Below are 21,627 nucleotides of genomic sequence, written 5' to 3'. Positions count from 1 at the left end.
AAAAATAATTATGTACAAAAATGGCGTCGGGATTCGAGTCCCGATGATTTCTTTCTTGGAACTGAAACTGAAACATTTATTATATTCTCTCAATGTAATCTCTAGCTATAATAATTATCATGCCGTTTTATAACGAGACACATTATTATATTATTATCTCAAATGCAATAAGACAAGACAACTACCAACTAAAAACTTAAAAGTTTTTTGAAAATGCCAATTTGTAGGATGAGCAAAACCGGACGTACAATAATACCATCTAGCGACCAACAGAAGAACTAAATTGTAGCTGTGTTTAATGACATCTAGCGACGAGTAGTAGTACTAAAATGTAAAGCCCAATCACATGAGAGTAAAACAACCTTTAATTTTTACGACACTGCTGTTTAATTATTTTACAAAACTTAATTAAATCTCTAGCCATAATTTTAATGATTGAATTAATAAAAAGTACCTACTTAAATGTACTGTTTAATATTAAATTCTTGAACACAGTTTACCATTTGTCAGATTGACAGTGACAACTGACATTACTGACAACAACAAAGTATTTCTCTCTCACAGGTATTTCTCTTCAGCAATACAGAGTTCGAAGTTTCGCACGTGTTATTAATTAAATTACTACAAAATTACTATTTTAATGTGTAAAAAATGGACGCTTACGATATATTCAAGAAGTTGACCGTCGGTTTGACGTTCAAAAAGCGTGTTTTAGGTCTGAAAAGCAATGTAAGTAACATAACCTCTACCTGTAAAAACTATTTGTATTTTATATACAATCCAAGTCTAATAAACTGCTATAGTCTTGAAAAAGAAAGCTCCTACTAGTTTCGTTTGCACGCTATTCAATCTCTCCAGTTTAAGACACTCTGCTTGTAATTTTGAAGATAAATCTTTTACTTATTAACAGGATCAGCCAAAAGCAAAAACGGTACCAATAAAAAAAGAAGAATTATTAGACAGCAAAAAAGAATTAGAAGATGATCTAGAGTCAAATGCAGATGATGATTTGAGTATAAAATCTGAAATATCAGATGCTGAAGAGGAAACCCAAGAGTCTGACGATGAGCTACAGATAGTTGAGGGGATATCTGCTGGACAGAAAAGGAAAAAAAAGGAGAAGAAAGAAAAACCAGAGGATTTAAAACAGAAACTAGAGCTTGAAGAGGTTAGTTAAACTATATAAAAATCACCATAAAACTTCCCAAAAATACCATTCCACATCATCATGTTATTTTATGCTATAAAAACGAAAATTAATCTGTGTTATATTTTTAGCTAACCAACTGTTTCTCAATACACTTTTTGCACATCAAGAGAGCAATACAAATTATTAAAATGAGTAAACATTTAAAATTGTGTTACAAATGTTAATAAAGTTCGTCTTTTCTTGCAGCAAAACCGTTTCCGCAATGAGCATGGCATCAAAGTGGTTGGACGGCACGTTCCAGCCGCCCTGCAGAGCTTCTCAGACCTGGTGGAGCGCTACAATGTGTCGCAAGCCCTAGTGGACACGGTCACACAGTGCGGCTACAGCGAACCCACGCCTATACAGAGGCAAGCTCTTCCGTGCATGCTGGAGGTATGAACATTAAACCTTTGAAGACCCCTTCTAAGGATAGAAAGTTTCACTTCAACAATAGCAAGAAACAACATAATAAAATCACTAAAAATTACATTCATTTATCATACAAGCAGTATACTGCGTCTGTGATAAAATGCAATTTAACTTGTCTTAAAGCAGATAGCTTTTCACATTGAAGTTTTTTTTAAAGTAAAGCATATTTGCAGCTTAAGATCTAGATTGAAACCTATTGAAACAAAAAAGTCGGCATTTGGTTCATAACATCAACAGCTTGAGCTTGAAGATTTAATCTGAATAAAGGATGATGGGCANGACCTTTCAAATGACACTACAAACATTACTATTGGAGCCGGGTACCATTCTGCAAAAAAGTACGTATATCTTCGTACACAACCAGATCTGAGGCTGGTGGTCATAGTAAAAGTTGTTCATCTTGGTAAGACCTTTCAAACGATACTAGACTCATATCTATTGGAGCCGGGTACCATTTTGCCCATTGTCCTTTCTTCATCATCCTCTTGCAACTGAAACACTACGAATTCCTCCAATAAGTTACATATTCTTTTAAATCCCGTCCAGGATCGCCAAATCTTCGCGTGCGCTCCCACCGGTTCGGGTAAAACCGCCGCATTCCTGCTTCCAATCCTGCACACACTGGGGGCCCCTTCGGGGGGCCCTCGGGCGCTCATCCTGTGTCCCACGAGAGAGCTGGCGCAACAGATACACCGCGAGGTGCTGCGGCTGAGTGCGGCCACGCAATTAAGATGCAGCGTCGTCAGGAGCGTCAAAGAGAGCAAAGTTAAAGAGAGAGAAGCCACTATTAGGAAGAGCGGTAAGTTAGAAAGTTTATCATCATCATCATCATCTCAGCCATAGGACGTCCACTGCTGAACATAGGCCTCCCCCAATGCTTTCCATGTTGCCCGGTTGGTAGCGGCCTACGTCCAGCGCCTTCCTGCTACCTTTATGATGTCGTCGGTCAACCTTGTGGGTGGACAGAAAGTTTATGGTAACTTTAATTAGACTGAGTTGCATCTTACTTTGACTTTAACAAACGTCAAAAATCTGTCAAACTCCATACAAAAAACGCCGGTTATCGTCAAACTAAAGTCGCTGACATAGCCCGACGGATTAGCAAGCTGAAGTGACGATGGGCAGGGCACATAGTACTGACGGCCGATGGGGCAGCAAGGTTCTGGAATGGAGGCCGCGTACCGGAAAACGCAGCGTGGGAATTCCACCTACAAGGTGGACCGACGACATCATAAAGGTAGCGGGGAAGCGCTGGACGCAGACCATCGATCAACATGGAAAGCATTGCGGGAGGCCTATGTTCAGCAGTGGACGTCCTATGGCTGAAATTATGATGATGATGATCGTCAAAGTCAGGTGGTGCAACTCAGCCTTAATGTATTTGCTATTCTTTGTCAAAAATATTGTATCTGTGGTGATAGTATTTAATGAAGTAACTTTGTATTGTTTCAGACATTGTCATAAGCACTCCTAACCGTTTGTGCTACTTGCTCAACCAGGATAGTGTCAATATCACATTAGACAAGTAAGTAAGAATAAGAAACCTAGGATTACTCTGTTATTCATTAAGAATACAGATATCCAGTAATATATGTTTTGCAATGCACATATACCTTTGCAGTCAGTGAATTTTGACTACGTAAAGTATGTAAAGTATGTTTTTGAATCGAACTTATTCTCATTAGAGAAAGTCTCTCATCTCAAGTGTTTATAGACGAGTTAGCAATTCGATTGTTACTAACCAGTTCCGACTTTCCACAGAGTCCGCTGGCTAATCATCGACGAGGCGGACAAGCTCTTCGAAGGCTCAGCAGAACAGGCCTCCGACTTCCGCCAGCAACTGGACCAGATTTTCACCGCGTGTGGCCACCAGCAGCGAAGAGTGGCCATGTTCAGCGCCACGCACACGCCGCCGGTGGCCAAGTGGTGTCGTCATAACATGCGTGGCTTGCTCAACATCACTGTGGGACAGAGGTGAGGTTCTTACACTGTAGCAGTCATCAGACAGCAGCTGGACCACATCTTCAGCACGTGCGGCCACCAGCATCGGCTTATTCCACTATTCCCCATTGACAATACCCGTCAACGGGGATTAGTAAACTTTATGTTCACTATTCCCCGTTAACGCCAATTGGAGCTTACAATAAGATAAGATAAGATAAATTTATTGAATAAAAACTTAGCCTAAATACAAGAAACTTAAATGGGACTATGAAATTATTTGGTTAGTAACAATATGTTAATTAAGGTAGTATACCTAAAGTAATTTAACTAATAACTATGTTAAAAAAAATCCTAATATAACGGGGAATAGTGAACAAAAAGTTCACTAATCTCCGTTGACGGGGATTGTCAACGGGGAATAGTGGAATAAGCCCCAGCAGCGAAGAGTGGCCATGTTCAGCGCCACGCACACGCCGCCGGTGGCCAAGTGGTGTCGCCACAATATGCGCGGCTTGCTCAATATCACTGTGGGACTAAGGTGAGACTCTTACACTTTAGCAGTCATCAGACAGCAGCTGGACCAGATTTCCAGCGCGTGCGGCCACCAGCAGCGGCTTATTCCACTATTCCCCATTGACAATCCCCGTCAACGGGGATTAGTAAACTTTATGTTCACTATTCCCCGTTAACGCCAATTGGAGCTTACAATGTTAAAAATAAAATTCTAATATAACGGGGAATAGTGAACAAAACGGGAATAGTGGAATAAGCCCCAGCAGCGAAGAGTGGCCATGTTCAGCGCCACGCACACGCCGCCCGTGGCCAAGTGGTGTCGCCACAATATGCGCGGCTTGCTCAACATCACTGTGGGACAACGGTGAGATTAAAATCCCTAGTCAGCTGAAATAATTACAAAAACCCTTGGACATTTTACACTGCACCATCCTAGTATCCTAGTCCTACTAATATTATAAATGCGAAAGTTTCTATGGATGTCTGGAACATATTTGTTACTCTTTCACGCAAAAACTACTGAATGGCTTTTGATGAAACTTTACAGTACCTACTTAATATTGTTTTTCATCCAAAATAACATAGGCTATAATTTATTACGATATGTGACAAACCAAATTTCACGCGGGTGAAGCCGCGGGTAAAACCTAGTCTAATCATAAAGCAATGCTTGGGTACCAGACAACAGATGTAATCAGATTCCGGACCAAAGCAAGAGGTCCCGTTCGGTTTAGTTGGTAGCAGTCCTTGTTAGCTCTAAGTCCACCTGGCTAGCTACCACCGATTTTACTAAATCTGTCGCCAAAAATAGTGGTAAATCGGAATCTTTAGCCATAAAGAAACTGTCTTTATGGCTATAGATTCCGAGCGAAGTTCACTTCCAAATTAGGCCTTACCATCAATTTCTATAAGCTCAGATATAAACCAAGAATTTCTTATTTATGTTTATTTATTTTATTTCTAGAAACGCAGCAACAAACTTAGTAGAACAAGAGTTGCTATACTGCGGCAACGAAAGCGGCAAACTAGTCGCGTTCAGGCAGCTGGTGCAGAAAGGCCTCAAGCCCCCTGTTTTAGGTAAATAAACCATGACCTGTGTGATTAATACAATATTTTCATCAAGTCCTTTTACCAGAGGGACGAAGCTCTCTTATTTACCAGAGGCAAATGAAGAATTTGGCTCACACTCCCACTCGCTGGCCAGGCTTGGTTGGGAGGCCTAATGTTTGCATATTTTTCCCTTAGGCCCGGTTTTTTGATTCTTAGTTAAAATAACCAATGGTTAAATTTGACAGATGTCAAATGACAAGTGGTTAAATATCAGAAAAAAACGTTTTTAGAACAATGGTTAGCTTGACTTTTAGTACATTTTTTAACTATTAGTTTACATTTTGTTAATATTTAACCATTAGTAGCAAAATTTAACAATTAGTTAATTTAACTATGAATCAAAAAACTGGTTGTCTCTATAGATGACCCACGCTGAACTGTCCCGCCAAACTCAATGACAGGGGGGCGCTACCATCGTTCAACTTTATGGTTTCCAACATGGCAAAAATCGGAACCCGCGATTCGGTATTGACGGTGGCGCCCCGCTGTCAATGTCATCGATAGGACAGTTCAGTATTTTGGAACTATACGATATCCACTTTTTGACTTTGACTGACTCAAAATTTCCATAGATAATATACATGATAATTTTCTTTCAGTGTTCGTGCAAAGTAAAGAGCGAGCGAAACAGCTGTTCAAGGAATTGATATACGATGGCATCAACGTAGACGTTATACACGCGGACAGAACGCAAACGCAGGTAAAATTAGAACATGCATCAAGTGATACAACAAATAGACATGTTGACACCACCAATCAATTGACGTACTTTTTAAAACTGTCAAAACGAAACTCTCCCGTAGATTTTGTATGGCACTACAAGCAAATGACGTCACTATTTTTTCAACTCAATCAAACTACTTTTTTTCAATCACAATGCGATCAAAAATCGTAATTTACAGGTAATTTAAAATTAATTAAGTTTTTAAGACCAGAATGAAGGGTCTTTTTAAAAAAGTTGTGGTTTTAAATTACTGAGGTATGGTGTCAAACTGTCTATTGACAATTGAACCAAAGAGTTGTTTCAAAGACTCGTGAGTTAGCTAGCGTTTCAAAGCCGACGTCCACTGCTGGACAAAGTCCTGTGTCAGACCCAGATATCCCAAGATAGATTCCCAGTGGGAGTTATTCGTATGTTTAAATAGAACAAAATTGACAATCCATTTTGTTATTCGACTAAGCGATTTATATCTCTAGCTCTACGGGAGGGTGTTTTTGTTATGTCAAAGTCGGCGAGACTTCAAGTTTGTATGCTCTGTCACGTCATAATATGTCAAAATCATCTCTTCCGTGCCGATCACATACCTCAGGCACTGTGTCAGCGCTAGATCTACAGGGTGTTAGGTAAATGGGTATATGAGCCGACACTAGCCCATGTTAACATGGTCATATAAATGGTATGGTGAAGTCAGAAAATTGATATCTTCATTTTAATTATTTTAATTCTCATACAAATCGGATTTTATAAAATTTATTTTGTATGAAAATTAAAAAAAAATAAAATGATGATATCAAATTTCTGACTTCACCATACCATTTATATGACCATGTTAACATGGGCAAGTGTCGGCTCATATACCCATTTACCTAACACCCTGTATAGTAAAGTAACTTACTCGACAACATTTTTGTTTAGTCATCATCACAGCCACAGGACGTCCACTGCTGAACATAGGCCTCCCCCAATGCTTTCCATGTTGCCCGGTTGGTAGCGGCCTGCGTCCAGCGCCTTCCTGCTATCTTTATGATGTCGTCGGTCCACCTTGTGGGTGGACGTCCCACGCTGCGTTCCGGTACGCGGCCTCCACTCCAAAACCTTCGAAGTCCAGTCGACCGTCAGTTCTGCGTACTATGTGCCCTCTCCATTGCCACTTCAGCTTGCTAATCCGTCGGGCTATATCAGCGACTTTAGTTCGTTTACGGATCTCCTCATTTCTGATTCGATCTCGTAAAGTAACACAGAGCATAGCCCTCTCCATAGCACGCTGTGCAACTTTGAGCTTCTATATAAGGCCTATGGTGAGAGGCCACGTTTCCGAGTCATAAGTCATCACTGGTAACACACATTGTTTAGTATGTACCTATAACAAAAATGTATCAATTTGTAGCGAGACAACTCAGTGCGCAGCTTCCGCGTGGGTCGCACATGGGTGCTAATCTGTACAGAGCTGCTGGGCCGCGGGATCGACTTCCGCGGGGTGCGCCTCGTCGTCAACTACGACTTTCCGCCCTCCGCCATCGCTTACGTTCACAGGTCAGTTCAACATATTTCATGAACGTGGGTGTATGACATGTGAACAGATTCCAATATAACAGTGACTGTAACCACAGAATAATAATAAGTACTACGTACAGAAGTTTTACTTCGCGAAGGTATTTAAAAAAATGTATGCTCAATGTCGTTAACAATATGGTGTAATTTAGTCTGTCTCAAGAGTCAAGCACCATTTTGTTGACAAACGTCAGTGATCGGCACTGCGCCGAAGCTATAGGGCTGACTTCGGTAAAATGATGTGACGTGAGGTGCCAAACTGCGGAAAATGGCGGAGGTAATACATAATTTAGCATGAATTATCATGACTAATATTAACTACTTATTTACCTCTCAGTATCTTGAGGCAACTTAAAAAAGTACATTCTGTGTTTTTATTATTATTAAGGCAGTTAAATACTGCACAGTATTTAGTAGGTACACCATTTTCTTTATTTTCTTCCATCATACACAAGAATACGCGTGCGTGAATCAATGTTCGCTCGTATGTGAGGCCTTGTCGAATAGTATCCTGTAGGTGGGCAATCGTGCGTGTTTTGTTTTCGATGTAAACTCGCGTAGATGAATAGGCCTGCTGTAACAAACAAGTAGAGCTATACTTTATTATTACTGACGTGATTGATACCATGTACCTTAATTTTGAGTTAACAGTGCCGAAATATCGGAAACTCAAAATTAAGGTACACACGGCTACACTGTTAACTATCCATTTCCGTTTTTGCTCTCGCTCTCATCAAATGGTGATTCTTTGCGATAGAACGAGACGACATGACAGGCAATGGATAGTTAACACTGTTGCCGATGGTACATGTTAGCAATCCCGTCAGTAATAATAATTATGTTAGTGACCATGAAAGTTAGAGCTATTTTGTTTAATGTTAAGTCTGTGGCCAGCCAGGCTAGGATGGGCGTCGTGATATACTCTTATCGACGTCGAAATGTATGGGCAAAATCGATAAAATGACGTGATAACCGCTTATCGCGGCGCGCATCCTAGGCCTACAGGCCATACCAACAATGTTAACAGCATTGTTGTGTTTCGCCTGTTTGATATAAAATANCGAAGTTCGCTTCCGAATTCGGCCTTACCATCACTTTCTATCAGCTCAGATATAAACCAAGAGTTTCTTATGTTTATTTTATTTCTAGGAACGCAGCTACAAACTTGGTGGAACAAGAGCTGCTTTACTGCGGCAACGAGAGCGGCAAACTAGTCGCGTTCAGGCAGCTAGTGCAAAAAGGCCTCAAGCCCCCTGTTTTAGGTAAATCAACTTTGCCCTGTGTGATTAATACAATATTTCATCAAGTCCTTTTACCAGAGGGACGAAGCTCTCTTATTTACCAGAGGCAAATGAAGAATTTGGCTCACACTCCCACTCGCTGGCCAGCCTTGGTTGGGAGGCCTTAATGTTCACATGTTTCTCCGTTAGTTGCCTCTACGATATCCACTTTCTGACTGAAAATTTCCGTAGAATTAATACATGATAATTTTTTTTTTCAGTGTTCGTACAAAGTAAAGAGCGAGCGAAACAGTTGTTCAAGGAGTTGATATACGACGGTATTAACGTGGATGTTATACATGCGGACAGGACGCAAACGCAGGTAAATAACATGATACACATAGGCTTAGTAAAGGCAGATTTTGGCTCAGGCTTACATTATTGCTCACTAGCGCCACCGTTGGATTTTATCTTCAAATATTTATGGAATGTCTGTTGATTGAATAACTTTTTGTGACAATTCCTTTTAATTGTAAAAAAAAGAGTTACTTTTGGTTTAGTTGTAGCTGTTTTTTTTTTCTTGTCTTAAAATCCATGTAAGGAAAACAAAAAGGCTGTCAATATAAAGAAAATTATCTCCCTATTAGAAGACAGTGTCTCTATTTAGATTATGCCAACTCCATAATTAGTCAACAGCACATCAGGGTCATTTTTGTTGAAATATAACCTGCATGACCGACATACGAAGCCACGCAAAATAAAAAAATCAAAATTATCTTTATTTGATTAGACTAATTAAATTAGTACTTACAAATCGTCAAATGCTCTTAAGGAGCCTATACATGTCTCATTCTTTTTTTTCCTGTTTGGCTTCATATGATGTCTGTGCGTACAACCAAAATGTATCAATTTGCAGCGAGACAACTCAGTGCGCAGCTTCCGCGTGGGTCGCACATGGGTGCTGATCTGCACCGAGCTGCTGGGCCGCGGGATCGACTTCCGCGGGGTGCGCCTCGTCGTCAACTACGACTTCCCGCCCTCCGCCATCGCATACGTGCACAGGTCAGTTCAACATATCTAATGAACGTGGGTATATGACATGTGAACGGATTCCAATATAACAGTGACTGTAACAAACAAGTAGAGCTATAATTTGTATTACTGACGGGATTGATACCATGTACCTTAATTTTGAGTTAACAGTGCCGAAATATCGGAAACTCAAAATTAAGGTTTATGGTATCAATCCCGTCAGTAATAATAATTAAGTGACCATGAAAGTGGAGAGGGCTATGCTTGGTGTTTCTTTGCGAGATCGAATCAGAAATGAGGAAATCCGTAAACGAACTAAAGTCGCTGACACAGCCTAACGGATTAGCAAGCTGAAGTGGGTAAAGGTAGCAGGGAAACGCTGGACGCAGGCCGCTACCAATCGATCAACGTGGAAAGCATTAGGGGAGGGATCCTATGGCTGACATGATGACCATGAAAGTTTAAAACAATAGGTAGAGCTATTTTGTTTAATGTTAAGTCTGTGGCCAGCTAGGCTAGGATGCGCGTCGTGATATACTCTTATCGACGTCGAAATGTATGGGCAAAATCGATAAAATGACGTGATGACCGCTTATCGCGGCGCGCATCCTAGGCCTACAGGCCATACCAACAATGTTAACATCATTGTTGTGTTTCGCCTGTTGGAGATAAAATGNATAAAATAATCTGTAGATTCCGGGCGGCTTCACCCGAATCTTTTACCGTCTTCGTTGTGACGTTGTCACATTCAGGCCAAGAAATTCCCACTTGTGGTTAAAATCATAAAATAGATCTTAGCTCTTTAGCCAACTGTAAAAAAAATTTTAATGAATTATGTTCCGTTTTCAGGATAGGACGCGCAGGCAGAGCAGGGCAGAAAGGGCGTGCCATCACATTCTTCACTCAAGATGATGTTGTCAACCTCAGAAGGTACTTGTTACTGATTTCATTTCATGGTCTGTTTTAAGGACTCTTTATTTTTATCATGCGGTCTGCTAGATAATGGTACTCCCAATATCTGTCCTCTCGCTCTTAAACTAGTGCTTTTAAGAATGTCTCCTATTAGAGATAAATTCCTGTTTACATACTGAATATTCTAAATCTTATCTGTTCTGCAAAATCACTGCTTTTCTTAAATTTCCATTTATCTGCTCCTCCTCAAACTTATTTTTCAATCTTTTTCTTCAGACTTTCTACTTCATATTTTCCTCTTTAATCTTTTCTATAATATCCTTTTATATAATAGCATCGCATCCGTGATGAAGCAGTCAGGCTGCGAGGTTCCAGAATACATGCTGAAGCTAAAACAAAACCCCAACAAGCGGAAGAAGCTGGTGAACAAAGCGCCGCATCGCGACAAAATCTCCACAATACTCGAGAAGCCCAGCAAGTGAGTACAACCACAGAATAATAATAAGTACTACGTACAGAAGTTTTACTTCGCGAAGGTATTTAAAAAAATGTATGCTCAATGTCATTAACAATATGGTGTAATTTAGCCTGTCTCAAGAGTCAAGCACCATTTTGCTGACAAACGTCAGTGATCGGCACTGCGCCGAAGCTATAGGGCTGACTTCGGTAAAATGATGTGACGTGAGGTGCCAAACTGCGGAAAATGGCGGAGGAAATACATGATTTAGCATGAATTATCATGAATAATATTAACTACTTATTTACCTCTGAGTGTCTTGAGGCAACTTAAAAAAGTACATTCTGTTTTTATTATTATTTAGGCAGTTAAATACTGCACAGTATTTAGTACATTTTTCTTTATTTTCTTCCATCATACACAAGAATACGCGTGCGTGAGTCAATGTTCGCTCGTATGTGAGGCCTTGTCGAATAGTATCCTGTAGGTGGGCCATCGTGCGTGTTTTGTTTTCGATGTAAACTCGCGGAGATGAACAGTCCTGGTATAACTAATTAAATACATAAATGGTCTAAAGTCCGATCGCCGAGCACGTAGAATTTCGTGCGAGCGCGACATCAATATAATTACGCTCGAGCTATAAGAATGGGTAGCGTGCGGTCATTGGACGAAATTCTACGTGCTCTGCGACCGAACTTTAGGCTTAATTACAGTTACAGTACTTAGGATCCAAGTCTCGTTTAATACTTACTAGTTTTGAATTTACTTTATCATGGTACAGTCAGTTTTAAATATAACGTGACACCCAAAGTAGTAAGTTCGCAACATGTTACGTTGGACTATGGTTGTATCGTCAACTTTGCCATTTTGGGTGTCACAATAACACTTTAGAACCATGTTTTAAGGACTGAACCTCTAAATTCGCAAAACATATAATTTAAAAAATATAATGACTATTTCTTCTTACAGGAGAAAGCTGGAAAATGAAAAAGATGCTGAAAAATCAGACACAGCCGCAGACACAGATAAGATTAAAAATGGTTTCAATAAAAAACAACGTAAAATAGACAAAGATAATAGCTTCAATAAGAACAAGGAAAAAGGGGAAAAAAAGTTTAACAAAAACAAACAAAATAAATTCGGAAAAAACAAAGAACGGAACGGAAAGAAACTAAACAAAAATAAAAACAAATTAGGAAAGAATAAAGGAAAATTCAATAAAAGTAAGTCTTTATAATGTTAAAACTATTTAAATAAATTAATAAAATAAATAAAAGTATTTTATTTCATCAATTCCTTGTTATAAAAAAGAAACACGAATATATTATATTTTTTAATTTAATTCGCCCATTTGACAACACTTAAAAACACATACAAAATATACAGTCTTCTTCAATTATATACAAAAAATTGCCCATATGTATTTAACACCTATAAAATACCTAATTTTATCTAAAAATATACAAATAAGTGGACAACATCTTAACTTAAAATCTTTGAATAATCAGCCAGTTCTCTGTATGGCACTTTAGTCAAGACACGAATTTAAATATTGGAAGCCTCATAAAATGTATTAAAATATAATGTGAAATATATAAAAAAATAAACTTAGGTTTTATTTATGCATCTGAGTGTACAGTCGACACCACATCAAACATTTTGTTGCTTTAGATCCTTTACAACTACATATAATATTGTTTGTTGTGCCGTTGTCGGTAAAGATTAGTCCTTAAAAATTATTTATCCTATCGCCATACATTAATATAGCTTAAACGGGTTACCTAAGTAGATTTTTAGGGCATTTTGCAGCCCTCAGCGCTTTAGTGGTTCAACGTTTTAACCGCTAAGGCGCTGAGGCTTATTTTATCAAAGTACGATTGATTAATGCCCATTTTCACCATCAATCCCTAATTTTTAAGTGACCCCCTTTGAAAACAAAATTCCTGTTATGTGTTACCATAGGGGTCACTTAAAAATTAGGGATTGATGGTGAAAACGGGCATAAGACATCTAAGTTGGCGTAGTTTTATTAGGATTGGCACAAATGAATGACAATTCACTTTAAAATATACAAGTCACAAGTCGTTAGTACCACTTCTCGCGAAACTACATTTAAATGGCGGTGAAAAATATAAGTTTTACTTATGTACAATTTCTTAATTACCTAAATCAGCTTTAGCTAAAGTTCAGCCTCATAGCAGCCTAGATTAAATTAGATTTTAAGCTTTGATGGTGCTAACTAAAAAGTTAATGTTAAAAATTTATATAATATATTATGACAAGTGTCGTTCAACATTTTTCTTCAGTGATATGAAATATTAGCACCACATTCTGCCCAAATAAAACACCAGAAAAACTCAATGAATAAATTCATCCTCTCACACAGTATTTCATACAAGTAAAAGAATGTTTTCTATAATAAAATAATATTACCATAATTCCCAATATAAAAGTTTTTCTATCAAAATTCAAGACTCATTTCTAAACAAACCGAGACAATAATTAAATGGAGATTCTATTTTTTAATTACTTTTTGATTATTTATTTGCAACATTCATAGTCTTATAACAAAATCGATATGAAAGAGATCTTAGTTTCTTATATTTATTTCATTCAAATAATTCATTTTGTTATTAAACAAATAAGTATGTATTTTGCTTTATTCCTACTACCACTAACATACAATTTTTAAAAAACATATAATAATTAACTTATTAATTAACCCATATAAAAATATGTACCAATCAACATTTATTTTTCTTAATAACTATTTTATAATAGGGACAGTCAGCGTCAAATAGTTCGAGACACACAAAGTGGACAAAAAGTTGATAATCCATAACCCAACCTTATTCCAATTACAAGGAAGGAAGTATTGCGGACTTTTTTGCTACTTTAGCTACTTACTACTTTGGTACTAACTATTTGATGCTGGCTGTACATAGTTATAACCTGTTTACTAAACGTCTTTGTATAATATGTAAAAAATCCATCTAGCCTCTGTCCAAGACAGAACAGCCATCTCAAAAGATATATCTTGACATGCACATCAAGCGTTATAATTGCACTTCAATAGTCGCTCTTATTGAGTCAGTAATACGAACCACCTCAAGGTCAACATGTTACATTTGATATGCTTGTGAATTCACACCAATAGTCATTTGTTTACGGTCCAAAATACCACTGATTCACTCGCACAGCCAATCACACGGCAGCCTTGGCATCTTATTGGCTGGCCAAGGCAGATATCCAGCTGTTTTAAAGATCCAGTAGTCGTAAGAAACCTTACTTATCAACAAAACCAGCACTAAAACCTCCAAGCCTATGATGTAATAGATATAGTCCGTCCAGTCACGCGGCGTGTGACACACTTTCGACTCTACTAAGTCGACCACAGGGCCCAGATTGTCTTGGCACTCTAGGTTTTTGTAGTCGGGGATGTTTTTGAAGTTCTCTTGGAGCCAGGGCTGGAAAATAAAGGTATTTTCTTCAATATATGAATTAAAGTCGCTCACATTTAACTTGGGATGATGACGTTTGTGAAAGAGACGGTTAGATGAAAATCATGATTCTGAAAAAACTAGCAAGTTTATAGTAATTAAAACTGGATAGCGTGACGTATTGAAAGAATTGAGGTAGACAGTATCTTGTGAGATAATTTTGTAAAACAAGTAAGTACTCGGCCGTTTTAAAATTGTTATAGGAGTGCGAACTCTTTTGCTCGCTCTATAAATATCATTTAATTTACCTTGATCATCTTTTCCGCGTTGCAGTCGCAGACGATTTTGTTCCCAGCTATGGACAATTTCGGGCCCGTCGTGCCGAATCTATTCGACAGCACGTACGTGTGTATCTAAAACAAAACAATATTGGTTTATAATCGTTCACGTATGGTGAATAGATAGTGTTACCCCATAGATAAACAGTAAGTGGTTAAAGGAATAGAGCAATTAAAAGAAATAAAAAAAAACCAATAGCATATTTTTTTAAGACATTATTATGGCGCCTAAAATCCGCCTTTTTTATTTTTTCCAATTTTAATATAGCCAGTGTAACGATACCTCTCACGCTAAAATCGGTCAAGCCGTTTAGACTGTAGGCCGTGCCAAAGAAATATACATCTCCTCTCTCCTTCTGGCGCAGTCGGTTAAATAGAAAAGAGTATGAAGTTGTCTATAAACTTGGTGCCCTCGAGCGCGATGATATTGCTGACGTCATTGTAGTTAAACAGCTGACGCAGGCGATATTGAGCCTTACGCTACAGACATAAAGTCGCTTACCGTCTTGAGCTTGTTGTGGCCGATGGAGAAGAGCATGAAGTTGTCTATGAACTTGGTGCCCTCGAGCGCGATGATGTTGCTGACGTCATTGTAGTTAAACAGCTGACGCAGGCGATGTTGAGCCTTATACTACAGACATAAGGTCGCTTACCGTCTTGAGCTTGTTGTGGCCGATGGAGAAGAGCATGAAGTTGTCTATGAACTTGGTGCCCTCGAGCTCGAAGATGTTACTGACGTCATTGTAGTTAAACAGCTGACGCAGGCGATATTGAGCCTTACGCTACAGACATAAAGTCGCTTACCGTCTTGAGCTTGTTGTGGCCGATGGAGAAGAGCATGAAGTTGTCTATGAACTTGGTGCCCTCGAGCGCGATGATGTTGCTGACGTCATTGTAGTTAAACAGCTGACGCAGGCGATATTGAGCCTTACGCTACAGACATAAGGTCACTTACAGTCTTGAGCTTGTTGTGGCCGATGGAGAAGAGCATGAAGTTGTCTATGAACTTGGTGCCCTCGAGCGCGATGATGTTGCTGACGTCATTGTAGTCGGCGAACAGCTGGCGCAGGTGCTCGTAGGTCGGGTCGTCGCCCACAGCTTGAAGCGACGTTATCTGGAGAATAATAAACATAAATAAATTGATATCCTCGTATAATGGCCCATCAGAGGGCTAAGTGCGGATAATAGCACAATTTAGTCCTGAACTAAGCAAAGTTTGTATTGTAGGGCGCCATCTAGTCCCAAAATACTTAATTAAAGTTTGTAATATGCAACGGATATCATCATTCATAGTCTCCATTGCAGCAAGACGTCATTCTCAAATTTTTTAAGGCAAATGTAGGTTTTGGCCTTTACTCCCCAAACTGGCCAGAAGGTTTAGGGAGGCCTGATGATCAAACATTTCTCCAATAGTTGCCTCTTTGGACATTTACGGGAAATGTGAGCGAGGTCCGATTCTGCCGGATTCAATGGGGTTTAATACAGCAGTCCACATAGTCACCGACGTGACTACAGTTCATGGTTTTATGTATGTACCTATAAGTTTTTAAATCCGACCGACGGCATCGTAAAGGTAGCGGGGAGGCGCTGGACGCAGGCCGCTACCAATCGATCAACGTGGAAAGTATTGGGGGAGACCTATGTTCAGCAGTGGACGTCCTCTGGAAATGATGATGATGATGATGAAGTTTTTAAATATTGGTGCCTAAGATTTTATTTTATCATTCTTTCACTGCAAAAAATTTTATTGGAGGTGTCAAAGCTGAGCCACTCACATTGTTATAAGACACATTAAGCTTCACGGTATTGGGCGGCAGATTCGTGGGCATCTCGGTGAGGTGTCGCTGCGAGCAGTCCACGGCCACCAGGTTGGTGATACAGTGGTCCGTGCGACTGTCTTTGTAGTCTAGGTGTATGACTTCAGACCCAGAGGTCTCGGACTCGGGTCCCAGTAGAGGCGAAATTTCTGCAGTTTAGGGCTGGTTCTAAGTTCGCTTAGGTAACTACCACCATTTTACCTACATCTGTCACCAGAAGTTTAGCTGGGAGTTGGAGGTAAAAAAGCCGGTCCTCTGTGGTTGAAGATTCCGGGTGAAGCTGGCTTCCACCTTCAGCCTTATCATCACTTTTCTTCAGGAAAGGTTTGATCTGGCTACTCACATTGTTATAAGACACATTAAGTTTCACAGTATTGGGCGGCAGATTCGTGGGCATTTCCGTGAGGTGTCGCTGCGAGCAGTCCACGGCCACCAGGTTGGTGACCTCGTCGCCCATGAGCTCCAGGCGCTCGAACACGCAGCTGCAGTTGCTCTCGGCTGGCTTGATCTTGCGGCAGTTCGCGTTCAGCTGATGATTCAAGATATAATGTTCTTTATTAGCTACTAGCTTTCCGCCGGCGGCTTCACGCGCGTGGAATACATTATCTACATATTTTACGGAACCATATTTTTTTCCAAAATAAAATTTAGCCTAGTTATGTTACACGTGGATAATGTAGCTTTCGAATGGTGAAAGAATTTTTAAAAACGGTCCAGTAGTTTTTGAGCCTATTCATTACAACCAAACAAACAAACAAAGTTTTCTTCTTTATAATATTAGTTTATAATATAACGCGAAAGATTGTAAACTAACAGTGGGTTAGGTTAGGTTAGGTTAGATTGTAATTTAACTTCGTCTGATTATAATCTGACGGAATTCACAATTTTACGGTGACATAGACACAACAATTTGATGGTGATTCATGCGATCGATTCAGGCCATGGCGACTACTAACTGACTTGGCGGCGCTGGTGCGCCTGAAGATGGCAAATTCGACAATATCAATATTGGGCTTACCAGTTGGTGCCACTGGCGAGTAATATCACCTGTAGGTCTAGTGCGCGCCTTGATAAGCGTTTATCGCGTCATTAAATCGAATTTACGAGATAAATAATCCCATCCATTTTGATGTGTAAAATCATCGATATGATATTAGCACGATGCGCATTCTAGCCCGCCTGGTGATTGCAAATAATTCTCATAACAATCACCAGTTGGCGCCACCGTCTTAGCCACTAGCAAGTGACAGGACCACTTCGCCAGTGGCGACAACTGGTCCGCAAAGAGGGTTTTCGCGATTGAAAAATCCGCCAGATGGCAATACGTAGACGGGAGGTCCAAATGCTGCATGATTGGTGGATTTTGACATGACATTGACAGATATGTCAAAATCCACCAATCATTAAATAAACCCTTATTTCGTTGCGGATCAAAAATTTAATATTTTTTTCCCTGGAATAAACTGTAAATGAAGCTGGCACGCTATGATGTAGCTTTTCTTGAGAGGGAAAAGTTGCAGCGCAGTGGGAATGAGGAGTATGTGTTGTACCTAAACGGGTTGTTGTAGTTCTACTTATTTTCAAATGCGTCTCAAAATACAACATCCACTGTACCTCTTTCTGTATCTTGAGGTGGTCGATCTGCACGACCTGCACGTCCTTGAACCAGTTGAACTGCAGGTCGAGCGCGCAGAAGGTCTGGTTGTAGTGCAGGAACGTCACCAGCGAGCTGTTGTTGGCGTCCATAGCGCGCTGGAAGTGCTTGCATGGGAGGTAGTTGTTGCCTGGAAAGGAATATATGACAGATATTAGCATCACAGAAAGAATTTTAAGTGGTTTTTATAGTGGTTAAAACGAGTGAGGGAATGTTAAAGGTTACTACTTTTTATAAAAGGGTGTGAACAAACATAAAAATACCCCTCTTATTACTGTAACATTTGTCTCCAGCGGGATTCTACCCGCAATCATAGCAGTCCAGTAAGCATATCGACGACGTGTTTTTGATGCGAAGAAAATGTTTTGCGCATCGACACCACTGCCAAGGGGCAGGGTGTTTGTGACTCTCTTAGCACTACTCCAGTCTGAAAAGAATGGGGTATGCCCACTAAAACCTCCGCGATATTTTGTCAGAGCCCGTGCCGTAGCCGTCAGTGGTGAAGATACGAATATCCGGCATAAGTCTTGGACTTCTTCAACACCTAACAGCCTAGTTACCTGATAGGTCCACGGAGATCTTCTTGTGCAGCCCCAGATGAGGAGATTCGCGTGATAGGTACAGGGAAGAAGAGTAACGAATTTGTAGGGAGTAAAAGAACCTGGAGCTCACCTGACAGATCCACGGATATCTTCTTGTTGCTGTGCACGAGGCTGAGCGGGAACTCGGTGAGGTCGTTGGCGGAGGCGTCGAGCACGGTCAGGTTGTAGAGGTAGGCGAAGGGCCGCTGCAGCGACGGCAGCTTGGCCGTCGTCAGGTTGTTGCTGGAGACGTTCAGGCGACGAGGGCTTGGGGAACTTGATAGTCCTATCATACTTGAGGCGGCTAGAGGAGTTTGCGCACAGGTGGCATAAGAGAAGAGGTGCCTATTCGTCTGTCACGTATCAGAGGGCGTCACCAGTTTTGTGATGTGAAACCCCAGAAGGGGGAGAATAGCGTCATAGGGACAGGAAAGAAAGTAACGAATTTGTAGGGAGTAAAAAAGAGTGACGAGGTCGACTGAAATCTGCCAAAGGCAACCGCAGTAATATGTTTGACATGGCCGTGGGAAGATGGAGGTATGTCCTATCACACTACCATCAGTTTTAGGTAGGATTCTATTCTGCGACTGAAACGTTCCAGTAAGTGACCAGCCCGGCTGGTCATCAGATCTTGAACATGGCTTTACCTGACAGCTCCTTCCCTCCTACTAACTCTTCCGCAAGAAGAGACTCGGAGGCAAGACGCTCGCTGACGCCGCAGTACCACCAGTCTCTCACTTGAAGCTCACCTGACAGGTCGACGGATATCTTCTTGTTGCTGTGCACGAGGCTGAGCGGGAACTCGGTGAGGTCGTTGGCGGAGGCGTCGAGCACGGTCAGGTTGTAGAGGTAGGCGAAGGGCCGCTGCAGCGACGGCAGCTTGGCCGTCGTCAGGTTGTTGCTGGAGATGTTCAGGCACGAGGGCTTGGGGAACTGATAGTCCTGTCATACTTGAGGCGGCTGCAGGAGTTTGCACAGGTGGCATAAGAGAAGAGATGCCCCAGATGGGGAGAGTCGCGTCATAGGCACAGGAAAGAAGAGTAACGAATTTGTAGAGAGTGAAGAAATGTGGCGTGATGAAGTGCAATCTACCTGTTATCTTGAGTAAAACGCAGGTTATAAACTTGTGTAGTTTTATTTATTGTACTATGACAAACGAGAGCGTACAGAGCTTTTAGAAAAGTGTAATGGCTTCCTAACCGGAAGCGATCAGTGTTACCAACATATTTTAACTCAATATTACATTGACTTAGAATTATTCCATAGATATAATAACACCCCCCCTCAATGTAATATTATAACTCTACTACCCATTTACTTTAAACTTAAATAACTTAAACTTACTCGCTTAAACCACACTTATCTATAAACCTAAGTAACAAGGTTCTATTTAATGCCTTTGTAAACATATCAGCTGTCTGATCTTCTGTTTTAATAAACTTTAATAACAATTTTCCTTTCTTAATTAGTTCCTTAATAAAATGAAAACGAATGTCTATGTGTTTCAGACGTTTGATGCTATCAGTATTAGCAACCATAATGGCACTCTGATTGTCACTATAAATATTCACAGGACATGTATTATTAATATTGAAATCCTTTAATAAACTTACTAACCAGCAGGCTTCACATGCAGCCATACTTATTGCAATATACTCTGACTCTGTAGAAGATAAGCTCACAGAGGTTTGCTTTTTCGAACACCATGATATTAAGCAATTTGCAAACATGAAACAATAGCCTGTTGTGGATTTCCTATCCTGCAAATCTCCCCCCCAATTTGCATCACAGTAGCCCACCAACATGTCNAATTCAGTTATTCCCTTCTCTAAATCTTGTTTTACATGTATACCCAAAAAAGTTGACACCAACCCTAAATCCTTCATTTTAAATTCTTTGTTCAAAGCTGATTTAAGTTCACTTAATTCTGAATTATTATTACCAAAAAATAACAAGTCGTCTACATACAATAAAACATAAGTTCTGTAATTACCATTACATTTTGTATACAAGCAAGAATCATTAGGAGATCTTATAAAACCTTGTTTCAATATTACAGAATTAAATTTTTCATTCCAATACTTTGGAGATTTCTTCAACCCATATAAAGATTTATTTAATTTGACATATTTATTATCCCCACTATATGCCCCTTCTGGTAATTCTAAATACACAGTTTCATCAATATTTCCATATAAAAAGGCACCTGTGACATCCATTTGAAAAATAGGAAGATTTAACAGTGGCACACACAGTTCTGTGCATATCTCCTTTGATTCGACCAGGTATAGCGGTAAGGTTGGTATGGCCATGAGAAGGTGAAAGGATGTCCTATCATGCTAGCATCTGCATCATGTGGGATACGTGGCTTCGACAGTGGACCAGCCCTGCTGGCCATCAGATTTTGGAACGTGGCATTACCTGACAGCTTATAGTCTCATTCTAAATCTTCCTCCGACGAAAGAGACTCGGAAGAAAGACGCTAGCTGGCGCCGCAGTATCACCAGTCCCTCACGTGGAGCTCACCTGACAGATCCACGGATATCTTCTTGTTGCTGTGCACGAGGCTGAGCGGGAACTCGGTGAGGTCGTTGGCGGAGGCGTCGAGCACGGTCAGGTTGTAGAGGTAGGCGAAGGGCCGCTGCAGCGACGGCAGCTTGGCCGTCGTCAGGTTGTTGCTGGAGACGTTCAGGCGACGAGGACTATCATACTTGAGGCG

General features: G+C 40.3%; 2 protein-coding genes across 4 annotated transcripts in view; one reads left to right on the top strand and one right to left on the bottom strand.

The window, feature by feature from the left end:
* Positions 1–540: 540 nt before the first annotated feature.
* Positions 541–12,264, top strand: LOC114361451 (probable ATP-dependent RNA helicase DDX52; the record flags this gene model as incomplete). Its single annotated transcript, XM_028316475.1, has 12 exons — positions 541–729; positions 911–1,168; positions 1,397–1,582; positions 2,165–2,417; positions 3,071–3,143; positions 3,380–3,592; positions 8,607–8,719; positions 8,959–9,059; positions 9,594–9,739; positions 10,559–10,639; positions 10,956–11,099; positions 12,048–12,264. Coding segments are annotated over exons 1-12 (1,863 nt in total), but the record flags the coding sequence as incomplete, so codon positions are not given.
* Positions 12,265–12,400: 136 nt separating this feature from the next.
* Positions 12,401–21,627, bottom strand: part of hfw (leucine-rich repeat domain-containing protein hfw) — a 56,298-nt gene continuing 47,071 nt past the window's right edge. The window contains exons 8-11 of one of the 3 annotated variants that reach the window (XM_028316479.1): positions 15,872–15,970; positions 15,661–15,720; positions 14,827–14,931; positions 12,401–14,545 (exon numbers count right to left, since the gene is read on the bottom strand). In XM_028316479.1, the coding sequence (XP_028172280.1) occupies positions 14,267–14,545; positions 14,827–14,931; positions 15,661–15,720; positions 15,872–15,970 (543 nt within the window). In that variant the 3' untranslated portion in view covers positions 12,401–14,266. Of the gene's footprint in view, positions 14,546–14,826; positions 14,932–15,660; positions 15,736–15,811; positions 15,971–21,627 lie in introns of all 3 variants that reach the window. The other 2 variants (XM_028316480.1, XM_028316478.1) reach the window with 2 other exon arrangements.

This window comes from Ostrinia furnacalis, unplaced genomic scaffold (genome assembly GCF_004193835.3).
Source record: "Ostrinia furnacalis isolate ACB-3 unplaced genomic scaffold, ASM419383v2 OfSCF5727, whole genome shotgun sequence".
NCBI classification, from domain to species: Eukaryota; Metazoa; Arthropoda; class Insecta; order Lepidoptera; family Crambidae; genus Ostrinia; species Ostrinia furnacalis.
This window is presented reverse-complemented; position numbering and strand designations above follow the sequence as displayed.